Source organism: Daucus carota, chromosome 3 (genome assembly GCF_001625215.2).
Source record: "Daucus carota subsp. sativus chromosome 3, DH1 v3.0, whole genome shotgun sequence".
Lineage (NCBI taxonomy): Eukaryota > Viridiplantae > Streptophyta > Magnoliopsida > Apiales > Apiaceae > Daucus > Daucus carota.
Genome location: NC_030383.2, coordinates 63,184,676 through 63,202,381, shown reverse-complemented (window position 1 = coordinate 63,202,381; position 17,706 = coordinate 63,184,676). Strand labels below are relative to the sequence as shown.

The 17,706-nt window shown below is 35.1% G+C and overlaps 2 protein-coding genes across 2 annotated transcripts; both read right to left on the bottom strand.

Annotated features, from left to right (window-relative positions):
- Positions 1-4,198: 4,198 nt before the first annotated feature.
- LOC135151595 (receptor-like protein 34) lies at positions 4,199-8,605 on the bottom strand. The gene is made up of 5 exons (XM_064090190.1): positions 7,834-8,605; positions 6,945-7,745; positions 5,747-6,848; positions 5,327-5,448; positions 4,199-4,866 (listed from the first exon to the last, which is right to left on the bottom strand). The coding sequence occupies exons 1-5, from the start codon at positions 8,603-8,605 to the stop codon at positions 4,199-4,201; spliced, it is 3,465 nt and encodes a 1,154-aa protein (XP_063946260.1).
- Positions 8,606-12,348: 3,743 nt separating this feature from the next.
- LOC135151594 (receptor-like protein Cf-9 homolog) lies at positions 12,349-16,252 on the bottom strand. The gene is made up of 4 exons (XM_064090189.1): positions 14,686-16,252; positions 13,488-14,589; positions 12,960-13,140; positions 12,349-12,420 (listed from the first exon to the last, which is right to left on the bottom strand). Exons 1-4 carry the CDS (start codon positions 16,250-16,252, stop codon positions 12,349-12,351), a joined length of 2,922 nt encoding a protein of 973 aa, XP_063946259.1.
- Positions 16,253-17,706: the final 1,454 nt, after the last annotated feature.

The window sequence follows — 17,706 nt, the reverse complement described above, 5'->3', positions numbered from 1 at the left end:
AGGAAAAAAAATTTAGTTGGGTGGTAAATTTCTTAAAACACAATAAGTTGAGTGGCAAAAAAAAATCTATTTTCCCTTGATTATTATATATTCTCTTTATCTAATAATATTGTAATTAAATTTTAGTAATAGGAAAGTTAATTCGATTTTGATTTGATCGCTATAAATTTTAAGTGTGAGAGAAGTTAATTCGATTTTAATTTGATTGTATAATTTACAATTATAATTTTTTTGTATCATCAAAGTTTAGGATTTATTCTGATTTTATATCCTTAATTTTGTAATGATTAATCTGAATACTTATTTTTAGTGTCTGGAAAATAATTTACATCACTCCGAGAGGGTGAGCTAGGCAGTGGTCCTCCTAAGACCTGGAATGAGTCCTCGAAGGCTTGGGGAGTCCATAATGACCACATGATTCGTCGTGCTCGTAAAATACATAGTGGTCCATAACGTGAGAGTTGCAATAATTATAGGCCTTAAGAGTGCCGGAGAAATTCTCTGAAAATACATATTCAGAAATGTTTGAAAATTTTGATGAAAGATCGGCTTGTTAAACAAGCCAAATTCGGGCAAAAATTTCGGCTTCTTTAATAAAACGAGCCAGCTCGATTCTACTCGTGAAATTACACGAGCCAATAGTTCGGGTAGAGATTTAGACTCGATTAAGTTAAAATTATACGAGCTCACTCGCTTGACTCGTTAAAACCAGCTCATTTAACTAAACGAGCTGGGTCGACTTGACTCGCGAAATTAAACGAGTCGAGTTCGACCAGAGTTTTAGGCTCGATTAGCTAAATGAGCCGACTCGGCTCGACTCGATTAAACTTGGCTCGAATTTGACTCCGCTCAAAACTCGGTTTGCTTTAGTCGAATTACCGCCCTAACTAGGACATCTAGCTCTCCAACAGTAAATAGCCATGACGGAAATGTACCACCTATTTGTTGTTTCCAATATCTGACATAATGAGACGCGAAAGGCAAGTGACTTCGCAAATTTTTAGTGGAAGCTCACCTGTTAAAAATCTTGAAGCTTTGTTATAATTTTAATAATCAGATAATTAGCATAGGTACATAGAAAAGGAAAGAATATAAAGATAATATTATTTATAAAGTTTTACACATTATTTTTGAATGTTACCTAGACCAAGTAAAAGGTTATGAATTCTAATATTTATGATAATATATTTAGATATTATCAAGTTTATTTATTATTTATTTTTAATTAAAACAAAGAAAATAACTATATAATAAAATATAAATAATAAATAAACTTGATAAAATAAATATATTAATTTAAATACTAGAAGTCATAACCTTTTAGTTGGTTGTGGTAACATTTAAAAATAATGTGTAAAATTTTATAAATAATATCTTTACTGCTTGAACTTATATTTCAAGGTACCTGTTTGATATTTATGTCCACTTCAGTGACTATCTTAATACCGTTTTGAGTTCAGTGACCAACTTGATACATTAAAGTCACTTCAGTGACCAATTTGATAATTAACCCCTTTAAATATTCATCATGCTATCAAACAAATTCCACTGATTTTACTTTTGCAGGAATGTAGTTCGCAACACTTTACGAATTAAATAATAAATCAATATAAAGAACGCACAAGGAAAGTAGCAATAAAGAAAAACTACCAGTCTACCACTACAGATTAATATAACTTAAAAAGTGAATCTTCATCTTTAACGACAAACAATTTCAAAGTCCCAGCTCAAAACGTACCAAACCTTTTGGAATTTTTGTTTAACAAAACTATATATTTTCTTAAAGTCGAACTTTAATACACTAATTTCAAATGAGAAAATAAATGGTCGGAAGTTGACCCAACATTATGCAGTTAAAAACGCGTCTAGGTGAATAGGCACAACTGTGAAAGGAAGCTGTATATCAGAGGCTAAAGTTATGTCAGGTCTCTCTAGATATATATGAACAATCTGCAACTGAATTTGCAATCACAGCAGTTAAGAAATACCGGTAACAATGAACCAGGAACATTTAGGCTAATGCATTTCCCAGTAACTAGTAATTGATGCTCTGTTTGGTTGACATGAACGGAATGAGTTTTGGAGGGAATGGAATGATCCATTCAAGCCAACACAAAAAATTACTGAGATTATAAATGTTCTTCAAAAGCGGTCCAGTCAATTGAGTGGAATCAAGATATAATAATAGCTCACGTTATTCAAGAACCCAAGCTCCAATGGGATAATTCCTTCAAAAGAATTAGAGGACAAATTAAGTATCTCAAGATCACGAAGCACACTTATATCACTAGGAACTGAACCTGAAAAGGAATTATTTGAGAGGTAATTAAGAACTTTTAATTTGGAAAGGTTGAATATATTTGGTGGAAACGGCCCCTTAAAAGAATGTTCATTAAGATAGAGGGACTCTAAATCATGAAGCATCCCTGTTTCATTTCGAATAGAACCCGAAAAGTTATTAATGATAGGGAAAAAACTTTTAATTTAGAAAATTTAAATAAATTTGGTGGAGGTGGGCCATTAAAAGAACTACTACTAAAAAAAGGGATTCCAAAACACGAAGCATTCCTATATCATATGGAAATAGAACCTGAAAATCTATTATATGATAGGGAAAGAACTCTTAATTTCGAAAGTTTTAATATATTTGGTGGAAATGCCCCCACAAAAGAATTACTTCTAAGATGGAGCGATTCCATATCACCAAGCATTCCTATATCATCTGGAATAGAACCTGAAAAGTTATTAAATGATAGGGAAAGAACTCTCAATTTGGAAAGTTTGAATACACCTGGCGGGAAAGGCCCCTCAAAATAATTGCTAGAAAGATAAAGGAATTCAAGATTATACAAATTTCTAAAAATTGATGAAGGAACCAAATTACCTGTTAACATATTTAATGAAAGATCAAAGTAAGTCAGGTTACCACAATTTAATATGAAGTCTTGGAATTTCGACGAAAGATTATTATTATTGAGACAGAGGTTTGTCAGAGAAGGCATAGGGGAAAAAGCGGACCAGTTTGGAGCTTCCAAGTTGATTATCCTACAGGTTTAAGGTCCGCAATGTTTGAAGATGGCTTACCTGGTCCGGAATTGCAGCAGTGAGTTTATTAGAGCTAAAATCAAGGTGTTGCAGCTCTGTTAAATTTCCAATGTCTGGGGGTATTGGACAAGTGAAGTTATTGTAGCTTAATTTGTAGATTCGGAAATTAAACGAAACTGAATTCAGCAAGTGTACCATTGAGCTGATGTCCTGAAAGGTTAATCTCAGAGACAGAATCTACAGAGTTGCATTTGATGGCAGTTCAAATTGGACTAATTTGAACCAATAGGATCTCGGAAGACTTGGAAAGAGTCCGTCCAAGACTTGGGAGCAATCCCCGTTAACACATATCCATATGTCCATGCAACTTCAATATCCAAATAAATACACATATGAAGATAATATGAGAGCTGCATGATGCAGTCAGGAGCATAAAATTACAGGTATTAACATTGATTAAACGGAATATTACAGCTAGTACACAATACCAAGTTTTATATTAATACCCCTGAAGCAAGAAAAATCATTATGATTTAAGACCAAACAGAACATTACACAATACAAAATACTTATGCAGTCACAAAGAGAATAGTACCTACTGGTTCAGCTGAAATGTCCACAAGGACCAACTTTCAAGTTCGTCTTGATCGGCCAGTACCATTCTTCATGCATATCTTTTCATCAACTTCAGTTGCAGTACTTCGATATATCTCACAAACCACCAAGGCTTTCCTAGTTTGAAAACAAGGTACGCAGATGATAATCCACATATCAGTCCACATCCATATCCCATCACAATTGCTTCCCATGTCAATTCATCACCAGCATCATCTTCATCACCATTTCCGACTTCTTGTGGTGGTGATGCTGTGTTTGCACATTTCTTTGTCAGACGTAATCCACATAACGCGGAGTTTCCTAGATAAGAATCATTGTTGAATGTGCTGAACTGTCCTTCCTGAGGAATCTCTCCACTGAGATGGTTTTTCGAGAGATTTAAGACCTTTAGAAATGTCAATGCAGTTAACTGAGGTGGAATGGCCCCTGTCAGTTGATTTGAGGACAAATCTAAAGATTGGAGTTCTTTCATATTTCTCAGCAATGATGGGATAGGTCCCGTTAGACTATTATGCGATAAATTGAGCAATGCAAGCTATCTAAGCTCTCCGGTAACCTTTGGAATTTCTCCCTGAAATTTGTTGCACGACAGATCAATGGCTGTGTAAATATGAAGGTTATTTGCTACTTCATACTCTGTTCCCTTCGCAGTTAATGAGACTGCTGCTTCATAAGAGATATATATTTCTCCTGTGGAATTCAGATAACGATACAAATTATCATTTGATTTCATATTCTTAAAGTATTGAATTGGCAAATGGCCTGTGAATTGATTGTTGGACAGATCCACAATCCGCAACTTGGGGAAGGGATCTTCTATGCTCCTTCCACTTATTGTACCATAGAGTTTATTTGATCGCAAGACAAGAACTTCTAGCTCTCCAAGTGCATAAATCCATGACGGAAATGTACCACCTATTTTATTATTGCCTATATCAAGAATTTTCAAGTGCTTACAGTTCGCCAAAGATGGGGGCATCAATCCTTCAAACTCATTATTATCCATGTTTAGATATGTCAACGGACAACTCCTGGAGAAAGTAGTTGGTATTGTTCCTTGAAACTGATTATTAGCAAGATTAATGTAAAGCAATCCATCAGCAAGATTCCCGAAACAGTTTGGAAGTGCACCACTTAATTTATTATTTGACAAAACAAGAACCGAAAGGGAGGTGACATTGCAAATTGTTGTTGGAAGCTCACCTGTCAAGATTGTTGAAATTTTCTAAAGTGATTAATATGTTTCGAGGAGTTTGACAACTCACGGGGTGTATTCGATTGGGATATTAATTTTCTTATTTTCGACGGATTTAAACAGAGGTAATTTCATGATTGGTTCGCGGAAAGACAACCATCATCCATGTATTTAACAATATTTGTCCTGATTTAAAGAAGAACTATTAGAATTGATTGGATGATGATACGGAATGAATAATATTGAATACTGAATTAGGATGGAAGTAGATATTTTATGAATCTTTGTCATAATTTTTTTTCAAGTCTATCGATCATCAATGACATCACAAAGTATATGCAGGAGTTCGCCTGTGAGCATTATGAGAGGAGCTCACCTGTCAATAATATGAGATCGAGGTGTATTGTGCAGTTTGTCGATATTAAATTTTCTGGCATACAATATAAGAAAGTACAGATAAGAGAGTACCTGCAGAATGATGTTCCTGCGGTGAGCTGAAAGTAGAACCAGCTGAATGATTTGGATATTCACCAGAGAAGCTTATGGTTTCACACAGGGCACGGGAGGCTAACAAATATTGAGTCGGAAGCCTGTGGTACAACAGGTGTTTGATGCAAATTTTTTGCTTTTATATTCTTTTTAATTTGCATTAACATTGATCAAGATAGCAAGGTTAATATTAATACCCCTGAAGCAAGAGAAATCATTTTGAGTCCCGACCAAACGGATTATTACATAATACCAAATACTTACACAGCTAGTATACTACTGGTTCAGAAATGTCTACCAGGACAACAACTTTCAAGTTCATCTTGATCTACCAGTACCTTTCTTCATGCATATCTTTTCATCAACTTCAGTTGCAGTACTTCGACATATCTCACAAACCACCAAGGCCTTCCTAGTTTGAGAACAATGTACGCAGATGACAATCCACATATCAGTCCACATCCATATCCCATCACGATTGCTTCCCATGTCAATTCATCACCAGCATCATCTTCATCACCATTTTCGACTTCCTGAGGAGGTGATACAGTGTTTACACATTTCTTCGTCAAAGGTGATCCACATAACGCAGAGTTTCCTAGATAGGAATCATTGTTGAATGTGCTGAACTGTCCTTTCTGAGGAATCTCTCCACTAAGATGGTTTCCCGAGAAGTTCAAGACCTCTAGAAATGTCAGTGCAGTTAACTGAGGTGGAATAGCCCCTGTTAGTTGATTTGAAGACAAATCTAAAGACTGGAGTTCTTTCATATTTCTCAGCAATGACGGGATAGGTCCTGTTAGACTATTATGAGATAAGTTGAGCAATGCCAGCCATTTAAGCTCTCCAGTAACCTTTGGAATTTGTCCCTGAAATTTGTTGCACGATAGATCAATGGCTGTGTAAATATGAAGGTTATTTGCTACTTCATACTCTGTTCCCTTCACGGTTAATGAGACCGATGCTTCATAAGAGATAGATGCGGTTCCTGTGGAATTCCGGAAACTATACAAATCATCAGTTGATTTCATATTCTTAAAGTATTGAATTGGCAAATAGCCTGTCAATTGATTGTGGGACAGATCCACAATCCGCAACTTTGGGAAGGGATCTTCTATGCTCCTTCCACTTATCGTACCATAGAGTTTATTTGATCGCAAGACAAGAACTTCTAGCTCTCCAAGTGCATAAAGCCATGACGGAAATGTACCACCTATTTTATTATTGCCTATATCAAGAATTTTCAAGTGCTTACAGTTCGCCAAAGATGGGGGCAACAATCCTTCAAACTCATTATTATCCATGTTTAGATATGTCAACCGACAACTCCTGGAGAAAGTAGTTGGTATTGTTCCTCGAAACTGATTATTAGCAAGATTAATGTAAAGCAATCCATCAGCAAGATTCCCGAAACATTTTGGAAGTGCACCACTTAATCCATTATTTGACAAAACAAGAACCGAAAGGGAAGTGGCATTGCAAATTGTTGTTGGAAGCTCACCTGTCAAGATTGTTGAAACTTTGGTAAAACTACAATAACCAGATTACTAGCTTATTTACATATGACAAAAGGAAAAGATATATAGAGAAAATATACCTGTAAAATGGTTCCCACCTAAATTGATGTATTCCAAAGTTGGATGATCGTTATATTCCTTAGGAATGTTCCCAGACAAATAATTATTTTCAAAATCAATGTAACGTAAGGATACAGAGTTTTTCCACCAGTCACTCTGAATATTTCCACTAAGACTATTATAACTCACATCAAGATATATAAGATTTGTGAGATTAGAAACGATCTTTGAAAGCGGTCCAGTCAATTGATTAGAACCGAGATCAAGAAGTTCTAGTTGCTTCAGGTTTCCAATGTCAGATGGAATATAGCCACCGAGATTATTGGAAGATAGACGCAAGTATCTGAGGTTAGTCAAGAGTCCCAGTCCAATAGGAATACTTCCTTCAAATAAATTTCTATTGTCTGAGAGACCCAGATCTCTTAATTTGGAGAGCCTAAATACATGTGGGGGAAGCGGCCCCTCAAAAAAATTAGAGTCAAGATAGAGGGTTTCAAGTTCAAAAAGCAAACCTATATCCTTAGAAATAAAACCTGAAAAGTTATTCTCATAAAGGAAAAGAATCTTTAGTTTGGAGAGCTTGAATAAATTTGGCGGAAGCGGCCCCTCAAAAAAATTGGAGTCAAGATAGAGGCTTTCAAGCTCAGAAAGCAAACCTATATCGTTGGAAACAGAACCTGAAAACTTATTACCCCAAAGAATAAGATGTTTTAATTTTGAAAGCTTGAATATATTTGGTGGAAGCGGTCCTTCAAAGGAATTGTTGCCTAAATATAGGTATTCAAGATCACAAAGCAACCTTATGTCATTGGGAATTGAACCTGAAAGTTTGTTATCTGACAGGCTAAGATGTTTTAATTTGGAAAGCTTGAATATATTTGGCGGAAATGGCCCCCTCAAAAGAATTGCCAACAAGACTGAGGACTTCAAGATTATGCAGATTGGCAAATATTGATTCACGCGCTAAATCACCTGTAAACTCGTTTTGATCAAGGCTGAGGTGAGTCAGGCCATGAGAATTGGATATGAAATTTGGGAATGTCGACGCAAGAGGATTGCTACTGAGGTTGAGGATGCACAAAAAGGGCATGGGGGAGAATTTGGACCAATTTGGAGCTTGCAATGCATTCTGTGACAGGTTTAAGACGAGCAACCTCTGAAGATGGCTAACCTGGAACGGAATGGGACCATCGAGACTATTGATGCTTAAATCAAGATATTGAAGCTGTGTTAAATTCTCAATGGCTGGTGGAATTGGACCCGAGAAGAAGTTGTATGCGAGGGTGAGATTGTTGAGATTCGGAAATGAAGTGAAGCCAAACTCGGACAGCATTCCATCAAGTTGTTTCTCATAAAGGTTAATCTCAGAGACTGAACCTGCAGAGTTACAAGTAATGCCAGTCCAGTTACAAAGATCATCGAGATTGGTGAGTGACCAAGAATCGAGAAAAGAAGAAGGGGCTAGGCTATTCTTCCATTTCACAAGAGCTTCTCCCTCTGGTCTTGTTGGTAGAATGGATTGAAGTAACGAGAGAGAGAAAACAAAGAGAAGAAGGTGAGAAGGCTTTAGGAAGTGTGCCATATTTCTCCTCAAGTGGGTTATGAATGCAATACCATACTGCCCACTCTTATTTATATGCTGCATGCTTGCCGTGTTACTTTGATAAAGATTCTTGGACATTGTGCACTAACTTGTGGACCATATATTCTCGTATATAAATGCGTGAATATTAGTCCAATATACTAACTTGTGCATCATTTTATGTTATTATTACTCCTATGTACCTCTCATTATTTCACCGTTTTTTCTACCGTTTAGCACGTATTTTAAGACTCTTATAAAGCATAATTTCATAACTTATTCTTGCGATTTTTGTGTGTGTAAAATTCAAATGCTGAATTTTAATTCGGAAAAAAAAATAAAATTATTTATGACACTACATCTTTTAAAAGTCATATAATGCGTGTAAAATTCTTATGACCCAAGGTAAATGATCTTGGAGACATAAAATATACTATATATAAAAATACAGACATATATCAAATCATCTAAATATCACAGAGTACTACCATATTTTAAAAATGCTACACAGAATTAATGTAATGCTAATAATCAAATCCGAACCTAACTTCAGTGACAAAAAAAAACTGAACCTAACATTAGTGAGTAAAATAAAAAAAAATTTAGTTGAGTGGTTAGTTTCTAAAGACGCAATAAGTTTAGTGACAAAAAAAATTATCATAATGCTGGTAATCAAATCCGAACCTTAGTTGGTGGCTAAAAACAAATCCAAACCTAACATTAGTGAGCAAAAGGAAAAAAAATTTAGTTGGGTGGTAAGTTTCTTAAAACACGATAAGTTGAGTGGCAAAAAAAAATCTATTTTCTCTTGATTATTATATATTCTCTTTATCTAATAATATTGTAATTATATTTTAGTAATAGGAAAGTTAATTCGATTTTGATTTGATCGCTATAAATTTTAAGTGTGAGGGAAGTTAATTCGATTTTAATTTGATTGTATAATTTACAATTATAATTTTTTTGTATCATCAAAGTTTAGGATTTATTCTGATTTTATATCCTTAATTTTGTAATGATTAATCTGAATACTTATTTTTAGTGTCTAGAAAATAATTTACATCACTCCGAAAGGGTGAGCTAGGCAGTGGTCCTCCTAAGACCTGGAGTGAGTCCTCGAAGGCTTGGGGAGTCCATAATGACCACATGATTCGTCGTGCTTGTAAAATACATAGTGGTCCATAACGTGAGAGTTGCAATAATAATAGGCCTTAAGAGGGCCCGAGAATTTTTTGAAAAAACATATTAAGAAATGTTTGAAAATTTTGATGAAAGTTGCAAACAGCTTGCATAATATAGTACGTAATAGTTCAGAACATATGCAGGAGTTCACCTGTCAATTGTACGAGGATTTAATCGTGCAGTTTGTTGATACTCCCTCCGTCCCAGTCATTTGTATACAAATGGCTGGGACACGGAGACCAAGAAATTTTATTAGAAATGAGTAAAGTTGGATGAAAAGTGAGTATAGTGGTGGGACCCATTTATATTTAATAATAAATTTGAGATAGTGGAGGAAAGTAGTGGGTGTAATAGTGTTTATATTATTATAGAATGGAGATAGGGGAAGAAAGTAGTTGGTTTAATGATGTTTTATATTATAAAAGTTTACTACTTTAGGAATGTATACAATTGATGGGACGTCCCAAAAAGTAAACTGTATACAATTCATTCGGACGGAGGGAGTATAAATTTTACTGTCAAAGTGGCATACAGTACAAGAAAGTACAGATGCCTTGTGTTCCTTCCACTTTCTATACCGTGAAACCTATTTGATCGCAAGACTAGTACTAGAGCTGTCCGGCGAGCTCGCAAGCTGCGAGCTCGACTAGCTCGAACTCATTTAACTAGGTTCAGATCGGCTTGTTAAACGAGCAAAATTTGGGCAAAAATTTCGGTTTGTTTAATAAAACGAGCCGGCTCGATTCGACTCGCGAAATTACACGAGCCAATAGTTCGGATAGAGATCCAGGCTCGATTAAGTTAAAATTATACGAGCTCACTCGTTTAACTCGTTAAAACCAACTCGTTTAGCTAAATGAGCTGGCTTGACTCAACTCGTGAAATTAAACGAGTCGAGTTCGGACAGAGTTTTAGGCTCGATTAGCCAAACGAACTGACTCGGCTCGACTCGATTAAACTTGGCTCGAATTGGGCTCCGCTCAAAACTCGGCTTGCTCTAGTCGAAATACCGTCCTAACTAGGACATCTAGCTCTCCAACAGTAAATAGCCATGACGGAAATGTACCACCTATTTTGTTGTTTCCAATATCAAGATTTTGTAAGTGTTTATAGTTTGCCAAAGATTGGAGCAACAAACCTTCAAAGTGATTGTTATGGATGTTTAGATATGCACTGACAAGTCTTGGACAGTCGTTGGTATTGGTCCTTGAAATTGATTATTAGCAAGATTATTGAAACCAAGCAAAGAAAGGTTCCCCAAACACTGTGGAAGTGCACCACTTGACCAATATCTGACATAATGAGACGCGAAAGGGAAGTGACTTTGCAAATTTTTAGTGGAAGCTCACCTGTTAAAAATCTTGAAGCTTTGTTATAATTTTTGCGATTTTCTTATATTTTTAAAAAAATTGCAAATATACTAACTTTTAAGAAAATATTTGCAAAAATACGGTCTGCAACTAAACGCAACCAGATGCAATTTCAGTTAATTGACCCCGCAGGGGTTGCAAATATGGTTGCAAGTAAGGTTGCATGTGGTTGCAACGGGTTGCATACCGTATTTTTGTAAATATTTACAAAGTTTGGTATTTTTGCAAAATATTTAAAAAAAGATATAATATTTTCGTAAAAATAATTTTAGACTTAGGTATTTATGAGAAAACCCCTTTTAATTATCTGGTCAAAACACTTAAAAATGTGTGCCCAAAATCAAACCGTCATATAAAAAAATAGAGAGGGAGTATAACTTATACTTGTAAACTGTTATGGAAACAGTTAGTACATGCTCCCTCCCTTTTTTTTATATGCCGCTTTAATTTTTGGACATACACTTTTAAGTGATTTAACTTAGTTAATAATATTATTTTCAAGATTATCTTTCTAAATAAAAAAAATTTTATTCACAAAAATTTTTATTATACTGTCAACCCATCTTGTGTCAAAAATTTTAACCTCGTTTAAGAAAAACGGAGGGAGTAACATATTGTTGATTTTTTAGTTGGGAGACAAATTAGTGTGCAGATGGGTCCTCAGAAGACTTTGAAAGAGTCCGTCCAAGACTTGGGAGCAATTCCTGTTAACATTGCGCAAATTATCAACACAAATGCCCATACCAACTTTAAATTTTTATATTGGAGTTTATAATGATTATGCATCTCCACAGAAATTACTGATAAAGATAAATCCACTATAATGCGCGTATCTGGGAAATGGGAGACTATGATCATGACCATGTAAACTCTGCCTAATTCAGCTGATCAATCAAATGAGCGGAAGGTGGGGTTTTACTTCTCTAAACAATGGAGTAAATGGGTGCTTTTCGAAAGCCCAGAAGCACCCACCACCAACTCTGGGACTGACTAGCGCCAGTGGAACAAATTTTCTAAAGTGATTAATACGTTTCGAGGAGTTTGACAACTGACAGGGGTGTATTCGATTGGGATATTAACTGTCTTATTTCCGATGGATTTATACAGAGGTAATTTTATGATTGGTTCGCGGAAAGACAACCATCATCAATATATTTAACAATATTTATACTGATTTAAAGAAGAACTATTAGAATTGATTGGATGATGATACGGAATGAATAATATTGAATACTGAATTAGGATGGAAGTAGATATTTTATGAATCTTTGTCATAATTTTTTTTCAAGCCTATCGATCATCAATGACATCACAAAGTATATATGCAGGAGTTCGCCTGTGAGCATTATGAGAGGAGCTCACCTGTCAATAATATGAGATCGAGGTGTATTGTGCAGTTTGTCGATATTAAATTTTCTGGCATACAATATAAGAAAGTACAGATAAGAGAGTACCTGCAGAATGATGTTCCTGTGGGTGAGCTGAATGTAGAACCAGCTGAATGATTTGGATGTGCACCAGAGAAGCTTATGGTTTCACCCAGGGCCGGGGGAGGCTAAAAAATATTGAGTCGGAAAAATTAATGATTTTTTCATATTTAGTCATAGTTTGTTCTTAAAAATCCATATAAATCTTCATTTGAGCCCGACTAATCTTGAATGATGAGTAAATAATTATCATTTTAGCAGATTTTAGTCCCGATTCATTTTACGCCCCTGGTTTCACCTACATTCCTTTCTGTAAGAAAACCAGGTTGTATAGTTTTCATATTTAGTCATAGTTTGTTCTTAAAATCCATATAAATCTTCATTCGAGCCCGACTAATCTCGAATGATGAGTAAATAATTATCATTTTAGCAGATTTTAGTCCCGATTCATTTTATGCCCCTGGTTTCACCTACATTCCTTTCGGTAAGAAAACCAGGTTGTATAGGCATCAGAGATTCTCCTTTACTGACAAAGATAAGAACCACAGATGACATTTTTGGCCTATCTTCGGGAGACGGTTGAACAGATGGAAGACCAATATGAATTGTTCGTATATTAGTCCATGGACTTGCCTTCTTTGTGTAATCTCCATGCCTAAAACAGTGTGGAATCGCTGTTAAATTGTTACGTAAGAGATGAAAGCAAATTAATGGATGTTGGTATAACAGGTGTTTGATGCAAATTTTTTGATTTTATATTTATTTTAATTTGAATTAACTAGCAAGGTTAATATTAATACCCCTGAAGCAAGAGAAATCATTATGAGTCCTGACCAAACGGATTATTACATAATACCAAATACTTATGCAGCTAGTACACTACTGGTTCAGAAATGTCCACAAGGACAACAACTTTCAAGTTCGTCTTGATCGGCCAGTACCATTTTTCAAGCATATCTTTTCATCAACTTCAGTTGCAGCACTTCGATATATCTCACAAACCACCAAGGCTTTCCTAGTTTGAGAACAATGTACGCAGATGACAATCCACATATCAGTCCACATCCATATCCCATCACGATTGCTTCCCATGTCCATTCATCACCAGCATCATCTTCATCACCATTTCCGACTTCTTGTGGAGGTGATGCTGTGTTTGCACATTTCTTTGTCAAAGGTGATCCACATAACGCGGAGTTTCCTAGATAAGAATCATTGTTAAATGTGCTGAACTGTCCTTTCTGAGGAATCTCTCCACTAAGATGGTTTCCCGAGAGGTTGAAGACCTCCAGAAATGTCAATGCAGTTAACTGAGGTGGAATAGCCCCTGTCAGTTGATTTGAGGACAAATCTAAAGATTGGAGTTCTTTCATATTTTTCAGCAAGGATGGGATAGGTCCTGTCAGACTATTATGAGATAAATTCAGCAATGCAAGCCATCTAAGCTCTCCAGTAACCTTTGGAATTTCTCCCTGAAATTTGTTGCATGACAGGTCAATGGCTGTGTAAATATGAAGGTTCTTTGCTACCTCGTACTCTGTTCCCTTCACAGTTAATGAGACTGCTGCTTCATAAGAGAAAGATAATGGTCCTGTGGAATTCCGATAACGATACAAATTATCAGTTGATTTCATATTCTTAAAGTATTGAATTGGCAACTGGCCGGTGAATTGATTGTTGGACAGATCCACAATCCGCAACTTGGGGAACGGATCTTCTATGCTCCTTCCACTTATTGTACCATAGAGTTTATTTGATCGCAAGACAAGGACTTCTAGCTCTCCAAGTACATAAAGCCATGACGGAAATATACCACCTATTTTGTTATTGCCAATATCAAGAATTTTCAAGTGCTTACATTTCGCCAAAGATTGAGGCAACATTCCTTCAAACTCATTATCATCCATGTTTAGATATGTCAGCTGACAACTGCTGGAGAAAGTAGTTGGTATTGTTCCTCGGAACTGATTATTAGCAAGATTAATGGAAAGCAATCTATCAGCAAGATTTCCGAAACAATTTGGAAGTGGACCACTTAATCCATTCTTTGACAAAACAAGAACCGAGAGGGAAGTGACATTGCAAATTGTTGTTGGAAGCTCACCTGTCAAGATTGTTGAAACTTAGGTAAAATTGCAATAATCAGATTACTAGCTTAGTTACATATAAGAAAAGGAAAAGATATATAGAGAAAATATACCTGTAAAATGGTTCCAACTTAAATTAATGTATTCCAAAGTTGGATGATCGTTATATTCCTTAGGGATGTTTCCAGACAAATAATTATTTGCAAGATCAACGAAACGCAAGGATACAGAGTTTTTCCACAAGTCACTCTGAATATTTCCACTAAGACTATTATCATATACATGAAGATATATAAGATTTGTGAGATTAGAAAAGATCTTTGAAAGCGATCCAGTCAATTGATTAGAACTAAGATCGAGAAATACTAGTAGCTTCAGGTTTCCAATCTCAGATGGAATATAGCCACTGAGATTATTGGAATCTAGATCTAAGTAGCTGAGGTTAGTCAAGAGTCCCAATCCAATAAGAATACTTCCTTCAAAAAAATTACTATTATTTGATAGGTCAAGTTTACTTAATTTGGAAAGCTTGAATATATTTGTTGGCAACGGTCCCTCGAAAGAATTGCAGCCAATACGGAGATATTCAAGCTCAGAAAGCAAACCTATATCATTGGAAACAGAACCTGAAAAGTTATTGTACACAAGGGAAAAAACCTTTAATTTAGAGAGCTTGAATATATTTGGCGGAAGTGGCCCCTCAAAATAATTAGAGTCAAGAACGAGGGTTTCAAGCTCAGAAAGCAAACCTATATCATTGGAAATAGAACCTGAAAACTTATTACCCCAAAGAACAAGTAATTTTAATTTTGAAAGCGTGAATATATTTGGTGGAAGTGGTCCTTCAAAGGAATTGTTGCCTAAATATAGGTATTCAAGAACACAAAGCAACCTTATGTCATTGGGAATTGAACCTGAAAATTTGTTACCTAACAGGGCGAGACGTTTTAATTTGGAAAGCTGGACTATATCAGGCGGAAACGGCCCCTCAAAAGAATTATCTTGAAGGTAGAGGGTTTCAAGATTTTGTAGATTGGTAAATTCACGCACAAGATCACCAGTAAACTTGTTATCTGAAAGGTTAAGGTGAGTCAGGCTATGAGAATTGGATATAAATTCTGGGAATTTCGACACAAGATTATTAAAACTAAGGTCGAGGATGCGCAAGACAGGCATGGGAGAGCAATGGGACCAATTTGGAGATTGCAATGCATTGTGTGACAGGTTTAAGATGAGCAAGCTCTGAATATGGCTAACCTGGAAAGGAATGGGACCATTGAGACTATTCATGCTTAAATCAAGATATTGAAGCTGTGTTAGATTCTCAATGGCTGATGGTATCGGACCCGAGAAGAAGTTGTCTGCGAGGGTGAGATAGTTGAGATCTGGAAATGAAGTGAAACCAAACTCGGACAGCATTCCATCAAGTTGTTTCTCACAAAGGTTAATCTCCGAGACTGAACCTGCAGAGTTACAAGTAATGCCAGTCCAGTTACAAAGATTATCGAGATCAGTGAGTGACCAAGAGTCGAGAAAAGAAGACGGGGCTAGGCTATTCTTCCATTTCACAAGAGCTTCTCCCTCTCGTCTGGATTCAGGTAGTGTTGTTAGAATGGATTGAAGTAATGAGAGAAAGAAAACAAAGAGAAGAGGATAACAAGGCTTTACAAAGTGTACCATATTTCCACTCAACTTGACCATCAACACAATACTGCACTTCTATTTATAAGCCTTATGCCTGCGGTCTGCTGTGCTTGCGTTGATTAAGGTTTTGTTATTACCCCAAGCTATGTTTGGAAAATAGATTTTTTTTGCCACTCAATTTATAGTGTTTTTAGAAACTTGCCACCTAACTATTTTTTTTTTCCTTTTACCATTAATATTAGGTTTGGATTTTTTTTTAGCCACTACTCAGGTTCGGATTTAATTACTAGCATTATGATAATTTTTGTCGCATCATTTATACATAGTGATAGTATGTAATATTTTGATGATGTGTCGTATGTTTATATCCTTATATATAACAAAAATAATATAAAATGAGCCGATGAAAAATTAAAACCAGGAAAAATCGTAATTAGAATTCTAAAATTCAATAAATCATGAATATGAAATCAATGACTTCAAACAATTCACCCTCCCTGATGATAAGAAGATAAAGTGTAATTGATTGATATGATGCATCATCTTTCGCTATTAAAGTTTCAATTGACTAGCTCAGTCCAAGATCTCTCTCAAATTTATCTTCATAAATTTTAATAACTTTATTTTACTACAATTTTCAAGATAAATAAATAGAGAGGTTAACTTAATTTTCGATGATTGTCCTCTATAATGCATCATTTTATTATTATTACTACATGTCCCTCTCATTAGTTTACAGTTTTTTCTACTGCTTAGCACGTATTTTAAGACTCTTATAAAACATAGCTTCATAACTTTTTTTTGTTATTTTTTTGTGTGTAAAACGCTGAATTTTTATTCGGAAGAAAAAAATAAAATTATTTATGAAACTACATCTTTTAAAAGCCATAAAATGCGTGTAAAATTCTTACCACTCAAGTTAAACGACATTGGAGACATAAAAAGTACTATATATAAAGATACAGACATATACCAAATCATCAAAATATTATAGACCACTATATTTTAATAATGTTACACATAATTAATATAATGCTAATAATCAAATCCGAACCTAACTTCAGTGACAAAAAAAATGAACCTAACATTAGTGAGTAAAATAAAAAAATTATAGTTCAGTGGTTAATTCCTAAAGACGCAGTAAGTTTAGTGATAAATAAAATTATCATAATACTAGTAATCAAATCCGAACCTAAGTTGGTGGCTAAAAAAAATCCAAACCTAACATTAGTGAGTAAAAGGAAAAAAAAATTAGTTGGGTGGCGAATTTCTAAAAACACATTAAGTTGAGTGGCAAAAAAATCTATTGTCCCAAGCTATTTTTGCAAAATGTCACTGACACTTATTTGGGATAGAGGGAGTATATTTTATTAAAAAATATATATCCCTTTGTTTTAAATTTATATGACATTTATATGATATATATATATGACATTTTTACTTTTGACACACATTTTTAAATGAGTTGATCGGATTGTAAAAGTTATTGT